Below are 16,627 nucleotides of genomic sequence, written 5' to 3' on the forward strand. Positions count from 1 at the left end.
TTCTAGACTAAGAAGAGATTAGAAACTGTTCCTCCCATTCTTGTGGGAAAATTGCAGAGGCTGAACACACAATTTCTTTTCTGTATTAGTAATATAGTTTACACTGTAGCCACCTTTGTTATTTTACTCTTTCCCACAAAAATTTGAATAGTAAATAAGGTGCTGGATTTTACATCACAGTTGGTGTCATGCTTACTGCATCCCCCAGGCTTTTAGAGTATATGAATAATTTAGGGTACTTATTACACCCAAACTGGACTGATATACTACAAATGAACTGTCTTTAGGGTTCATTCATACTACAAATGAACTGTCTCTGGGAGTTCAAACTATCTCCAAAATAGTTTGTGCAGATATTAAGAGAAAGGAGAACTTGCAAACATAGAAAAGATATTTTCTATGGCGTATTCGCACAGGCCTAAGAATTAGTCAGGGTTAATGGGAAACACTCCAACTCCTTGGCCTTTCAATGAAGAAAACCAACACAGAAGATAGTTCCAGCTTTCCTTTGCTCCTTGTTTTACAAATAGATGTAATGTATTGGGATCTGCAAGACACTGCCTTCTCACCACCCTGCCCAATGCCTCAAACCTAGCAAAGAGCTCTTATTAGTGAAGCAGTACCAGTGGCTACTGCTGAGCAACTAAAAGAAACAAACTATGTACCTCAACAAGAGTAACAGAGAAGGAATATTTCCAATATGCATAGAGCCTTATGCCGTACATTACAGAAACACAGCACATTTAATGTTTATTTAAGAAAGTTGTGCTCAAGTTGCTATTGATGACATTTCTTTAGTTCCCCCATTTACTACACAAATATGGGGGTAAGGGTGGTTGCATATCTATAATTGCTTGTTCTGGTAAAGGTTTTAAAGAAATTGGGTAGATATTTTTAATATTATGCAACAACTCTAGTGCTTTAGCATTTACATAAACATAAGGGCGACTTCAGAAGTTATCTGTCCTCAGGGGAACTGGTAAATTACAGCCTATGCACACTTTGAATGCTTAGCACCAGCATCTAGTCTACCAGATGTGCACGAAGTCATTTAATCATGATATGTTTCAACTTTCTAATTTTTAAAAAGTCCTTAAAGACACATCTGTTCACTCAGGCTTTTAACTGAAATTGTTTTGATTGTTTAAATGTTTTTAGAATATATATATTTTTTAAAAATTAAATTTTGTGTTTTAAATTTCTTGTTTTTGTTTTTAACTGATGTTTTACCTTTGTTTTTATCTTCTTGTAGGACGCCCAGAGACATAAGTTTTGGGCAGTATAAAAATATGTTAAATAAATAAATAAATAATCCTCTGGGAATTGGTGATACAGCATATTTAGGTTTCCAATAGCTAACATTTTCTTGAGGTAGATGTCATAAAAGCCCGCAGCATGTACAAAATGCTTATAATTGAATGTTGAAGTAAAATTATAAGATAAGCTGTTTTTGTACACATAGGTGTTTTACATTTTCTCAACAGTGGAAACATACCTCTCCAAGTCACTCAAAATACAAGCTCTGATTAAGTAACCCATATTGGCAGATTCACAATCTGGTTATATTGTTTACTATCACAATTTCCTAGAAAGCAGATTAGCCTAGGACACTGTGCTCTTTTAATTCAAATGACTGGACAATCTCTCTAAAAGAAGGGCATCTTATTTGTATGGAAACTACATCAGTATTACCACTGGAAACAGAATATAGGTAGGTAACACTAATTGGTTCTACCTAATGTCACAAATTTCTGGACTAAGTTTTTATTTAAGATCTAGCTTGGAAAAATGTAAAGTAGTATGCTAAATTCTAGAATATCAGGTAGTCTAGTATAGATCCTAGCTCTCACTATGGAAGCTTCAGGAACGCATCGTGAACAGGACTGCTGCTGCTGCCCACTTAATAGATATACTTACATTTACAAATATTTGCACTTAAATATTGCCATATCCAACATCATAAGAATAGTGAACATGAAAGCAGACAAGACTTGAACAATATTTAAACCAACTGACTAACAATTCTAAATTTGTACTTGGAGCAACAGTGCTCCTACACTGCCATCTAGCCTTCATTAAATTATGTTCCTGAAGAAATGCATTAAAATGATGAAGCACCACACAGAAGGCAATCAATTAAAAAGTTACATGAAGTTAATATTCTCCAACTAAAGAAAAGCACCTACGGGAGAAGGGGAGGTGACATTTAAAGTATGAAGATTAAAGATAGGGAAAGGGTTAAGCAACCCCTGCCATTTTTCAGCTCTCAGTCATCCATTCCAAAATAGGTTTTCCAAGTTGGGGGGTGGGGAAAGCGTCATTGTGCCACAGCTGCATGCATTTGAGAGCAGTTTGATTCTGAATCTCAAACCAATTAGAGAACTCAAAGCCAATAAGATTAGTATGGTGTCCTGCTCAACCATAGTACCCTTTATGGAAGATTCTCCAAGTTAGCAGCTGAAGGCATAATGGTTCAGAATGTTTTAAGTGATAACTGAGAGAGCTTAGCTAAAGGCAGCCACAGCCCAGCCTTTCTACAACAGAGTAGATAATCCAATTGCCACTAGAGGCTCTCTTGAGTTAAGAGGAACAACAACAAACAAACAAAACCCATAATGCCATATACTATAACCACAAACAGCAAAGAAGTAACCACTAAAAGGGAAATTCAGGAAGCACTTAGAAATTATGCAATTGTTCAAAGTAGGATTCAACACATTAGCAACAAGTTTTAATACCAATGCTCAGAGTTCTATGGCCTAAATTAAAAATATGTAAATTGAGTAGAGATGGCTTTCGTTATTTGCAGGCCCTATAACCATGGATAATGAAACCTTAAGTCAATGTGAATTGGGGGATTAGGTTCCAGAACCCAGGAAAATGACTGGAAAATCACCGAAAAGACAGGGTAAAAGCTATCCAACACGCCAGCAATGCTCCCCAGCTCCTCCAGTTATACGTAATCATGACATTTCCTCACCCCACTGTTGAAGTCCAGCACTTAGCAGCACAAACCCCTTGGCCTGATTGGTTGGTAGGCTGGCCAAAGAGGCAGCACAAAATTAAATCCAATTCAAGTAAACTCACACAAAGGAATATGTGAGAATCAAGGAATGAAAGGAGAAGCAATTTTCAATGGATAATTAAAATCAATTTTAGTGTTTAATTTAAATTAAATGCAGTACTGTAATTCTCAAAAAAAATGAAATTAATTTCATCAAAATTAAATATATAAAAGTGATAATTAGCATCTTATGAGAGCAGCACAATGCTACAAGAGGCTCCACAGAAATGGATCAAAAAAGGGCTCAAAAAGATCCAGAGCAATGGCTCCTGAAGGCTCCCAATGGCTCTCTACAGATACCAAATGCTACCCCAAATGGCTTTTTAGATGCCCAAAAAACTCTTAATATGCAGGCCAAATCACTCCACTGTCCTCCAAACCTCTCTCACAACACGTGCAGCAAGGGCACTATCATAAGGGCAGAAATGAGCTGCCAAAACCCACAAATATGCTAAGCCACATACCACAGATAACAAGGTTGGACATATATTGCCTGAGACCACAGATACATGAAACCGCAAATAATGAGGGCTTAATTCTTATATTTTGCACAATTTGCTTTGGCTCTGCTTGTCATGTAAGGACCAAAAGAGCTACCCTGGGTACTGAAGTCCACTTTCAAGCATGGGTCCACTTTCAAGTGACTTATCTGGCTTCTGAAATTTTAGCTGGCACTGCCAGAAACTTTTAAGTGCATCTTTGAAGCCATTTGGGTTAGAAGCCCACTTTTTTTTTAAAAAAAGGAATTTTTAGGAATTTTAATTCTGTGCCCAGTACCACATTCTGCAACCCTGTCGAATTGCAGCACACACAGTGTCAAGGGATTTTAGTGTGTTAGAGGAGACCTTGGTCTCCTACTGCAGCCCCATCTCAGAACAGAAACCTGCTACAGCATCCCTGACAGTCTATGAGTTCCACCTCCCTCAAGGCTTCCTGTCCACCTGATCTCCAGACTGTAGTGTTTGTAGCTGCGACTGGCCACAAGTGACAGACTAGAAAATTTGTTAAATGAACTAACCACTCTACTGCCTCCTTGCCCAAGCCAAGAGAAGTGAGGATTCCGGTGGCTGATATGATTGCTCTTACGCACCTGTTCCTGCACTGCGGAGCTCAGATGGCCCCGCAGGGGAGGTATGGATGAAGAAACAAGTTAGGAGTCCGTTGGAACACAAGTGACAGAAAACTCACAGAAACAACAACTGAACACAGGTATCAGCTCATTAAATGGAGCTTACTCTGTGGCAGAGATGACAGGGATAAAATTGCTTACATCTGTTTCAGCTTGGATGCCACTGGGTCTGCAGTTCAAAAGAAGACAACCAGTCTGATTTTGAGATACAAGTTTCAATTATTGAGGCCTGAGGATATGGGTAAAGTGTTTAGAGGGGCATGGTCTAACCATGTCAGCTTGACCACCCATCTTGGCTAATAATACCTAAAAGAGGAGAACTGACAGGCTGGGTTTAGGAGGTTATGAATGACTCGTAACAAAAGGAGCAGTCCCAGACACCTTGAAGGAGAGCTGGTCTTGTGGTAGCAGGCATGACTTGTCCCCATAGCTAAGCAGGGTCTGCCCTGGTTGCATCTGAATGGGAGACTTGATGTGTGAGCACTGCAAGATATTCCCCTCAGGGGATGGAGCCGCTCTGGGAAGAGCAGAAGGTTTCAAGTTCCCTCCCTGGCTTCACCAAGATAGGGCTGAGAGAGATTCCTGCCTGCAACCTTGGAGAAGCTGCTGCCAGTCTGTGAAGACAATACTGAGCTAGATAGACCAATGGTCTGACTCAGTATATGGCAGTTTCCTATGTTCCTAAGGAAGAAACTTTGAGACTGACCCTAAAGAAACCATCCTTGAAACCTAAGGAAGGTATCCAAGTGGCCTGTGCAGCACAGAGTGCTTCCCACCAATTTAGTTTGGTGCACCAGCTGTGGCCTCCTCTGGACAGAGGTAGTCTACTCACCATTATCCAAGCTCTGGTAACTTCCAGGTTAGACTACTGTAATGTGCTAAGCATGGGCTCCTTTTGAAGGCTGTCTGAAACTGCAGTTAGGAAGCCCACAGTTGCATTCTGAACAGAGACCCAATTCTAGGCCATGGTGATGGTGCCGAGAGAGCTGAACAAGCTCCTGGTCTGTTTCTGGCATCGCTGATAGGGCTGGTGATAAAGTGTTGAACAGCTTAAGACCTGGGTACCCAAAGGTGTGCCTGCCCATGTATTAAGGCAGTCTTCAGAGTGCCCCCTCTGGATGCCCCTACCATATGAGGTAAGATGGATGGCAACCAGGGCAGGGTCTCCTTGACTGTGGCATTCTCACCATGGAATTCTCTCCCAGAGGAGCCCTGGCTTCCATGCTGTTGCCCTTTTGACACTGGCTGAAGACCCAAGCATTTTAACTGTTTTTAGCCATTTCAACCTCAGTGCTGCTACTATTTTGTTAGCCTACTTTCCTTAAGGAAAGATAGTTTATGAGATCACCAGGCATTCGGGGTATCTGTGTGCCACCCCCACACACACACACAACTTCGCAATGCCTGGACCAATATGAACCAAATTGGATACAGCTGTAGCAACACAGGCCTCAACGGCACAATTAGTGATCATGTAATCCACCCCAATTCAAGATGGCGGACATGTGAGCATTTACGGCTGAAGTGGGCTGTCCTGTGAGGATGGTAATTATCAAAATTAAAGTGAAAGGGAAGCAGGCAGATTAGTTCTTACTAGAACAACTTGTTCTATTATATGGCAGTTTAATCATTTGCTGATTACTTGGAATCTGCCCTGAAAACTTTGTCCAAGGGCAGCATACAATTTTTTAATTTAATTTTTTAATTTTAATAGACTAACAAATTTCTTGTAATTAAGCTACCAACTGAGCCAATTGCAGAGAACAGGTACTTTAATTGGGCATAAAACAGGACCGTCATCCAGATGGATGAATGGAGAATACCAGCAGTAAGTTGACAATCCCTGTCCCCCTAGTACCAAGTTGTAATATAATATATACATGAACTGTTGCTAGCCAACTAGGGGATTCTAACTCAAGACAGTATGGCATGGTGGAAATTTTTCAGTAAACAAGCAAGCAAAATTTTGTTGTAACAAGAGCAAATATCATACCAAACCAGTGCACCTCTTATAGATTCATCCAGCCCACCCGTTCCTCGTGTGCACATTACTCATGCAGCAAATAAAGAGTGTCTCAACCTGTCAGTACCTGGAGGCAAGAAGAACAAGGATCTAGCAGAATCCTCCAAATGCAGGCACCACACCCACATTACAATTAGATTGTGCTCTGTGTTATTAAAGTATCTACTTATAAGTTTTTACAGATCAGTTAACTGTCTTTTGTAGCAGGTTAGGATTTTTCCATTTTTAAATCATTATAGTCAATTTTCAAAATGCCACACCAATCAATGAAGGTTTCCAGCACAAATGGTAATTAGCAGTTGCAAAAGGCAATGCAGTCATAGTTTACTGGACACATGGTTCAAAGTTTAATGTAAAAATGCCAACCAACTTCAGCTGGCAATGATTAACCAGTTTTATGAAGGCACAATGCTTTATAGAATAGCATTGTCACATATTCTGGCCTTCCTTTCAGTTCCCTTCCTTCTTGTGTCATATATTAAGACTAAGAATCTTTAGGCAGCAACTTGTCTTTTTTCAGTTCTTTGGAAAACATTTCATTTATTCCAAACGCTATTCTAATAACAATAATCTATACATACTATACTATTCATTTCTGAAGAATCATAACTTCCACATGGATGGACACTCCCAATGGGCTCCAACCCTTCTTCGTCCCACATATAGGTGCCATCAGAGCTATCAGATGGAGAAAGCTCAAAGGAAGAGCCAGCTCTGTAGTCCATATCAGAGGAAATCACGTTGTTCCCAGATGGATGATTTGCACTTTCACTCTTGTCATCTATTGCTTAAACAAACGCAAAAGAGGTCAAGTTAACACTATGCAGAAACTCTGGTACAGCTATAGGCTTTCAGCGTTCACCACTTTCTAAGAAGCTGCAGCAAATTTGGAAGGCTAACATATCAATCCAAAAGATACTAACTTTCAACAAGACTTGTTTTGCTAAGGTGTGCATACTTTCAGGTCATAAACTGTCCATGTTTTAGGAGACTAACTTTTTTTTTTTTAATGGTGCAAGGTAATTTTACATATGGCTAAGTAGTATCAGTAATAGAGATGGATCAAATAATAATCAGGCAATTCTTGACAATGACTGTATTGAGGATACGTACACATTGCCTTCTCTTTGGTCTCACTATGACAGCAATTAAATTTTATTTTACAGACCTAAGTTTCTTAGCAGCATTGCATGCAAAACTCAAGGATTTAAAATTGTGATCCATTAAAAAAACAAACCACACCACCAGTTAAAATTGAACTAAAAAGCTTTAGTTCAAGAAAAATACTAGTGTGTGCCTTAGACTAAACGAGTATTGGACTAAAGCTTTCTAGTTCAATTTTAACCTGGTGTGTTGTATTTTATGGATCACAATTTAAATTAATTTAAGACATCCCTATATTTACCCCATTCTTTTAAAATAGAGACTTAAAATACTTTTGCAAGCATGCAGTTCTGCCATCTTCATCCCGTATGATTCATAATTTAACTTCCAAGTCTTTAAGATCCACTATTAGCTGACAAAAGAATGATGATGATGCTATAGAAGTTTACTCTCCTTTAAAAAGGAAAAAAAATATATTACTTACCAGACACACGTATGTTCAGCCATTCTTCAGAATTACAATTGGATCTCTCACTTTCTTTAAGAGATGGAAGTTGATTGAGCGATATTCCACTTCCATGCTCTAACTCTTGTATAGAAACGTCTTCCTCTTCGATTTTTATCGTTTTGTTTGGATCGTCTAAATCTATGAAATCATCACTAAAGTCTTCACTTAGATCATTCTTCTCAGAAGAGGACAAGGAAGATATAGATATTTCATCCACATCACCACTCATGCAAATAACGTTACAGCTACTTTCTACCAAGTTTTTATATATGGCTTCAGCTTCTTTTCTTTCACTGTCACTCTTTTGTATGCTTTTTGTATCAATGCCTCCACTGATATTTGTTGAAATCAATGAGTCCTCTACTATACAGTTTTCAGTGTCTTTACTTGTGCTTCCATCCACGGGTATCTTTCTTCCCAAGTGTTGGTCACTAGGCTTCAGTAAAGAAGGTCGGCCTGTTCTAAATCTCAAGGAGGGTGCATCCCCGGAGCCATTTGACAGTGGTTGTTTCTTCAAACCAGGGGGTACTAAAGCAGCATATGACCTAGTAAATCCATATCTTAAAGGTTCATTAATGTTGGGCATGTTCAACTGCCGTGTACTTCTTGACAACAGATTTGACCTCTGAGATGCTCTAATAGCTAGGTGTTGGTTTTGATAAGGCCTTGTAAGATCCACAGCTCTATTAAAAGAATGTGACCTGGTTAGAGATGTAGGGGGCAAGACAGAGTTTTGAATGGAATGCGAAAAGCTTTGTGACCTAACCATTTTTTCACAAGAAGAGTTAACATTGTCTGCTGACTTTGCCAGACTCTCCCCTGAGCTGCTCCTGATGGCAGTATTACCACCTCTACTCCTTTGCAAGCCTACAGTTGATCGGTTCTCACAAATTCCATTCAAATGTGACTTTGGAGCACTAAGTCCGGAATATGAAGTCCTGCCCAACAATGAACTTTTGACGAACTTAGCTGAACCAGACAGTCCGGGCAAAGACTTTTGGTTTAATTCTTCTGTAGATGACACAAACATGTTACTTTGTTTTGCAATTTTTGAAGAAGAGGTGCCATTTGAACCCACCCTGAGCACTTTTTTACCAACTGCTCCTTGAGATTGAGGGCACTTGTCAGAATCAGTCAGTCTTTCATTGGAATTGTGACTGGAACTTGACTCACTACCAGTCTGATCACCCAGTTGGTACTTATTTGATTTCCGCCAGTTAAAGGAGAAGGAAGACATACAAATAGTGCCATTGCGCTTGCTGAAATTTTTGTCAATACTCTGAGTATTCCCTGATAAGTTCCCATTTGGAACTGTCTGTAGGATATTCCCAACAGGTTTTGTTCCATACTTTGGTAACCTGGAAACCAAGGATGTCCTGATATGATTTTTCTCTTCCATGAGCTATACTCCATCCATTAGATATGGTCCTGGAACACTGCTCTGCTTGATGTGGGAGGGGAGAAAGAAAAGAAAGATAAAAGATATTAATGCTTGCATAAGTGTTGTAGGACACAAAGTAAATTATGTGAAACTTCCACATTTAAAAAATGCCTTGTAGTCACAGTTATCTGTATGCTGAAATAATCAGAATACATTAATACTGAAGAAAATTTGCTCAACACAAGAACATTTCTAGCAGATACTAAGCAAATTTGTCAAATGCAGCCCTACTGCAGTGCAGTGAATCGGAGGAAAGAGTTATGTACAAGCTGGATTATGATGATTATAATAAATACACAGTATATAGTGGCTTGGAGCCAATTTTGGTATAAGGTTTTATACCCATTGGGAATACACATTCAATTATTCCCTTTGATGCATACATAGGAACAGGTTTCATCAGAATGCTACATGCAGCTTCTTCAAACATGGTCATATGAGCTGGATCCAATAGGCATCCCTGATCTCGCATTAATCAGACTTTGTGCTGATGATGCACTACCACAACTCTCAACCTGCACAGGGCCTGTGGAGAAAAGAGGGAAGCCCAATCTGGGGGCGGGAGGTGCACACACACATGCATGTACACACTGAGAGCTGTGTACATGCAGATGAAAGATGGAGGGAAGAACAAAATTTATAGAAACAGATGCAAAGTGGTGTGATGGAATTTTCAAATTAATAATAAATGTAATTTCTAGCCCTATTATTCCAAAATTTGCCCATGGACCCCCAAATAAAAAATGGCAATGTGGTCCTTAATGCAAAAAAGTTAGACAAGTCTGTTCTAGAACAAGGTCTAAAGGGGGCTTTTTCTCAATACAGTAGTTTTACCACCACATCCTTCAGCTTTATTGAGACAAGTCTGTTCTAGAACAAGGTCTAAAGGGGGCTTTTTCTCAATACAGTAGTTTTACCACCACATCCTTCAGCTTTATTGATACTATACACTCTCCCAGGGAAGCATTTAACAGCCGTTCCACCTAATCAGCTTGCTAACCTCTAGAAGCCTTAATCAGCCAAGGGTTGAACACACAGAGCCTCTTCTCATGACCAGTGAGAAGGGCTAGAGGACAGGCTGCAAGGAAGACTAGTTAAACCTAACTTCCCCGCAGATGAGCAGTCCTTCTTCCTGGGGCAGGCAGATCACCCACCCAGATGAGCACCAGCTCCTGCTGGTAGCTCCAAGGGTCAGGGTGCCGGGATGCATCGCCCCACCCGAATCTGCCAGCCATGGCTGCAGGCAACTGCGGCTGACACTTAATTGGCAAAACGGGATTAGGAGAGAATTCGCCCTCCTATCCTCATTTTGAGAGCAGTCTCCACAAATGGTTTTGCCGCCGTGGTGCCACAGGGAGCAGACATGATCCCTGTGGTTCACACACACATGCAAAACTGGGCTGGGCTCCCTTAGCCCACTTTTGCATGGGCATGTGAACTGCTTCCCACCTCCAAGAATTCTGTCCACAACTTCAAGCTCAACAAATTAAGATGTACTCATGCAAACATAACAAACAGCTGTCAGAGGGTACATCTCAAATACAGAGATACTGTCCTCGGTGAGGAAGAAGATAAAAGAATTACTTTATCGATGAAGTGGACTCCAAATTGATATACTGTATCTTCCCTAAATGCAAACACAAATTAAACCCCCGTGTCTACAAAACAGTAATATATGAATGGTGCTCAGTAATTGTATAAGGGGAGCAGTGTTCCCTCTAACAGGGATTCCCAGATGTTGATTACAACTCCCAGAATCTCCAGCTCCAATGGCTTTTGCTTGGGGATTATGGGAGTTGTAGTCAACAACATCTGGGAATCCCTGTTAGAGGGAACACTGAAGGGGAGGTTTCAGTACTATATTCTGTTTTCAAAAAGATTGAAAGTACAAAACTAACATACATGTGAGGAGCACAAAAAATTAAATGCTTTAATTTAACATTATGTTGTCCATGAGCAATCAATCGTTTCCGAAGTGATTTTCAATCACTTGGCAAGCCATTCTGGCTCCCTTCTCCCTTTCTGGGCTGCTGCACATTCAATTGGTTGGTTGTGTAGGAGGCATAGCGGTGCCATTCTCAACTGCTCTCAGTTAGGAAAAATCCCAAGCATCTCTTCTCCTTCTGTCTCTTTTGCTCACCTCCTCTTGAAATCAGCCAAGGAGTCTTTGCAGCAACTTCCATCCCCCACCCCACACAAAAAGCCAAATACTTTCCAGCTTTTGCATTTAGGCTTTTTTCAAGGCTTGCTTTTTCTGTAAATTGGGTGAATGAAGAAGTAGGGGGGAGTCTGCATGGACAAGAACTCTGAGCTTTAACCCTAGTGACAAAAACAAACTCTGAGATCAACATGTGATCCGATGCATCTCATAGCTAGATTCTAAGTGTGCGTGTTGCCTATGAACAAGAAACCAGAGACGAGGAAGAGTTGTGGGAAGAAGGGGTTTCCGGGTATCTTAAAAGGAGTGGTTTTATATGGAATAGAAAAGAATGTGTAATCTGGTAGTGTATTAAAAATAAGAAAGGTGGGGAGGCCAGTGTGTAGGGAAGGGACAGGCTGCAGCTGCAGAGAAAGGCAGTTTTGAGTAACTGGAGCAAAATGCATAAGATCAGGCTGCCTTTCTTGCTCAAATGACGAGGTCGAAAGTGTGCTCATATGCAGTCCTACATGCTTGCTTAGAGAAGTTATATCTGAGCTTCAGTTATTTCTATCTAATTTTAATGTGTTTTTACTTATTGAGATCTTTATCTGTTTTATGAATTTTAACTGTTTTATATTGTTTTTATATTATGTTTTAACTTGTACACTGCCTAGAGATTTCTGTATCAAGCAGTATAGAAATACAATTTTTAAAATAGGACTATGATTAAGAAACGTAACACGACCAGATGTTCGTTTAAACACTTCAAATAAAAAGCAAGTGTCTAGCCTTAGGCTTATCGCGCTCTCACTCTCTCGCTCGGTTTCCGTTCCTCATCTGTGAAATCTATATCAATTTGTTACCATTGACCAGGTCTTTGTCAACCTCTGCTGATCAATTTGAGGATATTGCTATTAAAATCCAATAATCTGTAGATGTAAATGTTTTTACAAGCCACCATTTTGTGACTGGCTCCACCTGTCCAAGCTGCTATTTCCCACTGGTAGCTCCTAAAATTGTGAAAGAGAAAGAAAGCAGTTCCCAGAAGTCTCAAGTCTGCCAAACCCAGAATAGTTCACAAGTATTTATATTCTGCAAAAATGCATAAAGGTTTTATTTTCAGATTTTATATTCTACACTTTTATAAGATGTTTCTCTGTGTGTTTGTGGTTTGGTGCATATTATGTACAGTAACACACTGCTTTACATACCCATTGGAACTTTGCATTCACCCAGAAGAATACAGAAAAACCTCCTCAATGAGAAGGTTGAGCTGTTCCATGGCTCGGCAAGGGACAAGACGCAGACCTCTAAAGCTGCCAAAGCAGCAGAGTCATGCTACATAACTAATAAGTAAAAACTGCTTATTGCAATTTGTTTACCCTTTATTGCACTTCACCAAGATCAGCAGGCAATGTTTAAAATAGAAACTGGTCATCAAAACATATATACATTTCCATCTCTAATCACAAGCTCTTAAAGAAAGAGTATTTCAATCAGTTACAAAATGGGGGTGGGGGGGGAGAATTTAAAGAAAGCAAATAATCCTTGCTCCACTGATATATGTTTTCCTTCCATTGTACATTAAAAACCAAATATCAAAAGCAGCCAAGGTTTACAAATAGCTTGCAGTGACTGAACAGTCAAATCAATTCCAAACTAATGCATGTACTGTAGTTTCCAGCTAGCTCTGACCTACATTCATTCATGTGAAATGTAGGTCACATGAAAAAAAAAGTGAAGTTTAATGCCATCTTGCAAACAATTATTCAAGTAGTGGTCACCCACCTCCTGCTTCACTCAGTAGGGAAGCATCTCCTCTCCTTATCTCTACACTACCACCACTGCCAGTTACCCTCCTCCTGTAGAAATATCCCAGGTGCATATCAAGGCATCTTATTGAGATCAACCTATACACAATGCCATGCCAAGCAGCACTAGGGGAGCTGCCACACCTTTAACCATGCACAGCAGTAGGGGGACTCATAAGCGAGCAATTTTTACTTACTTATGCAGCCAGGCAAATGGTTCATTCCAAGCATGCTGTTAATCAAGATAATCATAAATTAACAAGTTAGAACAGCATGGGAAGCCAGTCCCCTACTAATACAGCCTGGATGTTCTCCTTTTTCCCCATCTAATCACATTAAATATCACCAGATAATAGCCTTCAGAACGTATTCTCTATTGAGCTTGGTTTTGGTGTCAACACTTTCATTGCTGAAGCACTTTAGAAACTAGGGCTATTAACCAACAAGAGGATGGTAAGCTGCCCACAATGTTTACAAAATGGAAATAATGAAAGGTATGCTAGATACGAGCACATTAAACAATTATTACCTCAATGGATTCTACAGCTTATTGGCCTTCACAATAGATCTAACTTCTGTACAATATTGACCATATCCATCTATCTTAGATTGTGATGTTAAGTATACTTCTTTGCACCTAAGTTCGGCTGGGAAAAGGATGCTTCCAAGGTAACAGATTTCAGACATGTAAGCAGTTTAACTCTTCTTCCCCTTCAACACTGCATTTAAATTAAAAAACAAACAAACTATTCTCTTTTGCTCAAGACATACTTTTGATATGTGGGAAATGCTCAAAAACTGATTTTCCCTATGAGGTTGAGCATCATATTTCTAATACTATAGTATATTATGGTGGACAGACATTTTGAAATTAGGTGTACAGCCATTCATTAGCTAGAGTATTGCACAATCCCCTGCTCAGGAAAGAGAATGAAAGAAACCAAAAAGGATGCTTTAGCATTCTGTAATCAGGAAGAATGTAGTAACTAGAATACTAGTTTAGTTTTAATCTGTAAAATTTTAATCTGTCTTAACCTGGAATTTTTATCTGTTTTTACTCTTTTATATTGTGTTTTAAATTTTGTACACCACCTAGAGATATGCTGCCTGATATGTACAAAAATGGGATAAATAAATAAAATCATTTACTGTTGATGCCTTCACTGCAAGCTAAATTCAGATACTGGAGCCGTAGCAAAACCATTGGTCTATGGCTGCTGCGTCACAACCCATAAGGCAAACACTAGTAGTACCATATGGTGAGAGGACTGACAGACAGCACTAGAAGGAAGATGCAATAAAGGTATACAAGATCAAAATTCTGAAAGGGGCCCCCATGTGCAGACTTGCGTTAAAAGCAAGTCCTGTGAGGAAGTTGAAAGGTACTGAGCTGCACCTAAACCACAGAGTGAGAAACACTACTATTGAAGAGGCATTTCCAGCACTATCTTACAGACCACTTAAACTGATATTAAGTTGTATGACTGACAAAGTGCATACTGCTTTTAAACTAGGTTTTACTACTCTTAAATGTAAACTGTTCTGTGGCTGGGGCACACACTGGTCAATACTCTGTGAAAGCCAATCTAGGAAGTGTAGAGAATGTGATGCTTTCAGTGCAGAGGAATAGGGAGGTGTGCGACTGAACTAAGCATCTGAGTTATCCGATAGAGTAGGGGTTCTCAACCTTGGGTCCCCAGATGTTGGTGGACTTAAATTCCCATAACCCCCAACCACAATGGCATTTGACCATTATGGCTAGGGATTATGGGAGTTGAAGTCCACCAACATCTGGGGACCCAAGGTTGAGAACCCCTGCGACAGAGGAAAATGAAATAAAAAGTAACCATTTTTAGTCCTGCCCTTCCTATTCCAATTGATATCATTATCAGATATAATGCAGAAATATTTTCCTATACTCATTCTCAAGGAGGTCATTTGCTGAAATTGCACTAAATTTTATTCAGTCTGAGCCAAATCTTCATCTTGGTACTGAAGAGATAGATCTTGTCTGTTACACTAAAGAATGTCACAATGGCATTACACAATACTGGTTATAGCCATTAAGTATTGCCTCTATCAATGGTCCCAGAAGAAAGACTAGCCTCCCTTATGAAGCATGTTTGCTTTAGAAGAGTGGCTCCTCCCTAACTCTCTTTATTCTGTCATAGATAACTGCTTTTGTTTGGAGAGGGTTTTGCCTGCTAAAAATTTGTCTTGTTTTAACTTAGGATGCACTCCTAAGCAAAATCAATCCAAGAATGGTTCCGACAAAAGCAAAAAATGTATGAGAAGTTAACTCCCCTAAAAATCTTTTACTGAGAACACAATATTCCATTCAAGGCACTGGCATGTCAAGAGGTCCATCATTTTCAAAATGGTAGGTTACAAATTACCTGCACCTAGCAAGTCAAAAGCCAAGCCTTAAAACACAAAAGCTCTTTCTTTCAGAATAGTTTGCGGGTGGGGCGGGGAGAGTACAAGGTTGATAACCCAGTCCAAGGTGGTTACAATCTGCTTCCATTCAAGGTGTTTCCTTTCTGCTGAAATATTCTGTTTGGGGCCTCAAAGCATTTTTTACTCTCCTCTCCCATACTGTAAAGCTATTTTCCTGAACCCAGGTGCAAGATTTCATTGTTTTGGCTAACTAGTCCTACTGAAGGTCACAGATGCACTGCCCAACAACACAGATAAACCAGATTGTGTCTGCAGAAGTCACACTCTTTATATAAGAGAAGATGGCTTTCCTTAAGCTCTTTTCCAGTCAAATGCAGGACAAACTGCATCCAAAAATAGAACCCATATGTACTATCTACAGCTTGATTGAAAGGAAATTGCGTTATCTGCTTTTTGTGTTGATTTTTGTGTCTGTGCTAGGATTACAAGTTCTTGTTTGTCTATTTTTGATTTTGTGTCTGTCTGTGCTAGGATTCTAAATAGTGCCTCAAGCATTAAATAGAAATTTGCCTGGTCACTTGCGGTGAGCAACAGGTGAACAGGCAGGGAAGCTTTATAAAAGTAATACTGAAGATAGTTGTGTTAGTATACAATAACTATTACTGAAGATATTGATAGACAAGCATCTACAGAGACCATGTTTTTCATATATTACAACCTATTTGTTCTGCTAAACTTAAGTACAATCCACCCAAAATTTTACACCTTTAGGTCCCATTAATTAACAGACTAACCTGACTGAATCATGCCCTGTATTTGTAGACATTTAGAATTTACACACTTTTAGACCAGAAGCTATTAACAGAAACATGTGGACAGGTGAACTGGTAACTTCCATTGACATCTGCAAGATCAAAGCAACTCTCAACTTTTGCAAGTATTTTGTATTCATAAAATTTCACCTCTCTTCTTCACCATCATACCAAGGCATGCTGTGGATCCATGTAACC

At 39.6% G+C, this 16,627-nt stretch overlaps 1 protein-coding gene across 13 annotated transcripts in view; it reads right to left on the reverse strand.

Moving 5' to 3' along the window:
- The window catches only part of CCSER2 (coiled-coil serine rich protein 2), a 178,563-nt gene that overhangs the window by 64,924 nt on the left and 97,012 nt on the right, over positions 1-16,627 (reverse strand). For 9 of the 13 annotated variants that reach the window (XM_053306801.1, XM_053306802.1, XM_053306796.1 and 6 more), the window contains exons 2-3: positions 7,805-9,269; positions 6,798-7,003 (exon numbers count right to left, since the gene is read on the reverse strand). In XM_053306801.1, coding sequence (XP_053162776.1) covers positions 6,798-7,003; positions 7,805-9,227 — 1,629 coding nt within the window. In that variant the 5' untranslated portion in view covers positions 9,228-9,269. Of the gene's footprint in view, positions 1-6,797; positions 7,004-7,804; positions 9,273-16,627 lie in introns of all 13 variants that reach the window. The other 4 variants (XM_053306798.1, XM_053306797.1, XM_053306803.1 and 1 more) reach the window with 2 other exon arrangements.

The sequence above is a fragment of the Hemicordylus capensis genome, chromosome 3 (genome assembly GCF_027244095.1).
Source record: "Hemicordylus capensis ecotype Gifberg chromosome 3, rHemCap1.1.pri, whole genome shotgun sequence".
NCBI classification, from domain to species: Eukaryota; Metazoa; Chordata; class Lepidosauria; order Squamata; family Cordylidae; genus Hemicordylus; species Hemicordylus capensis.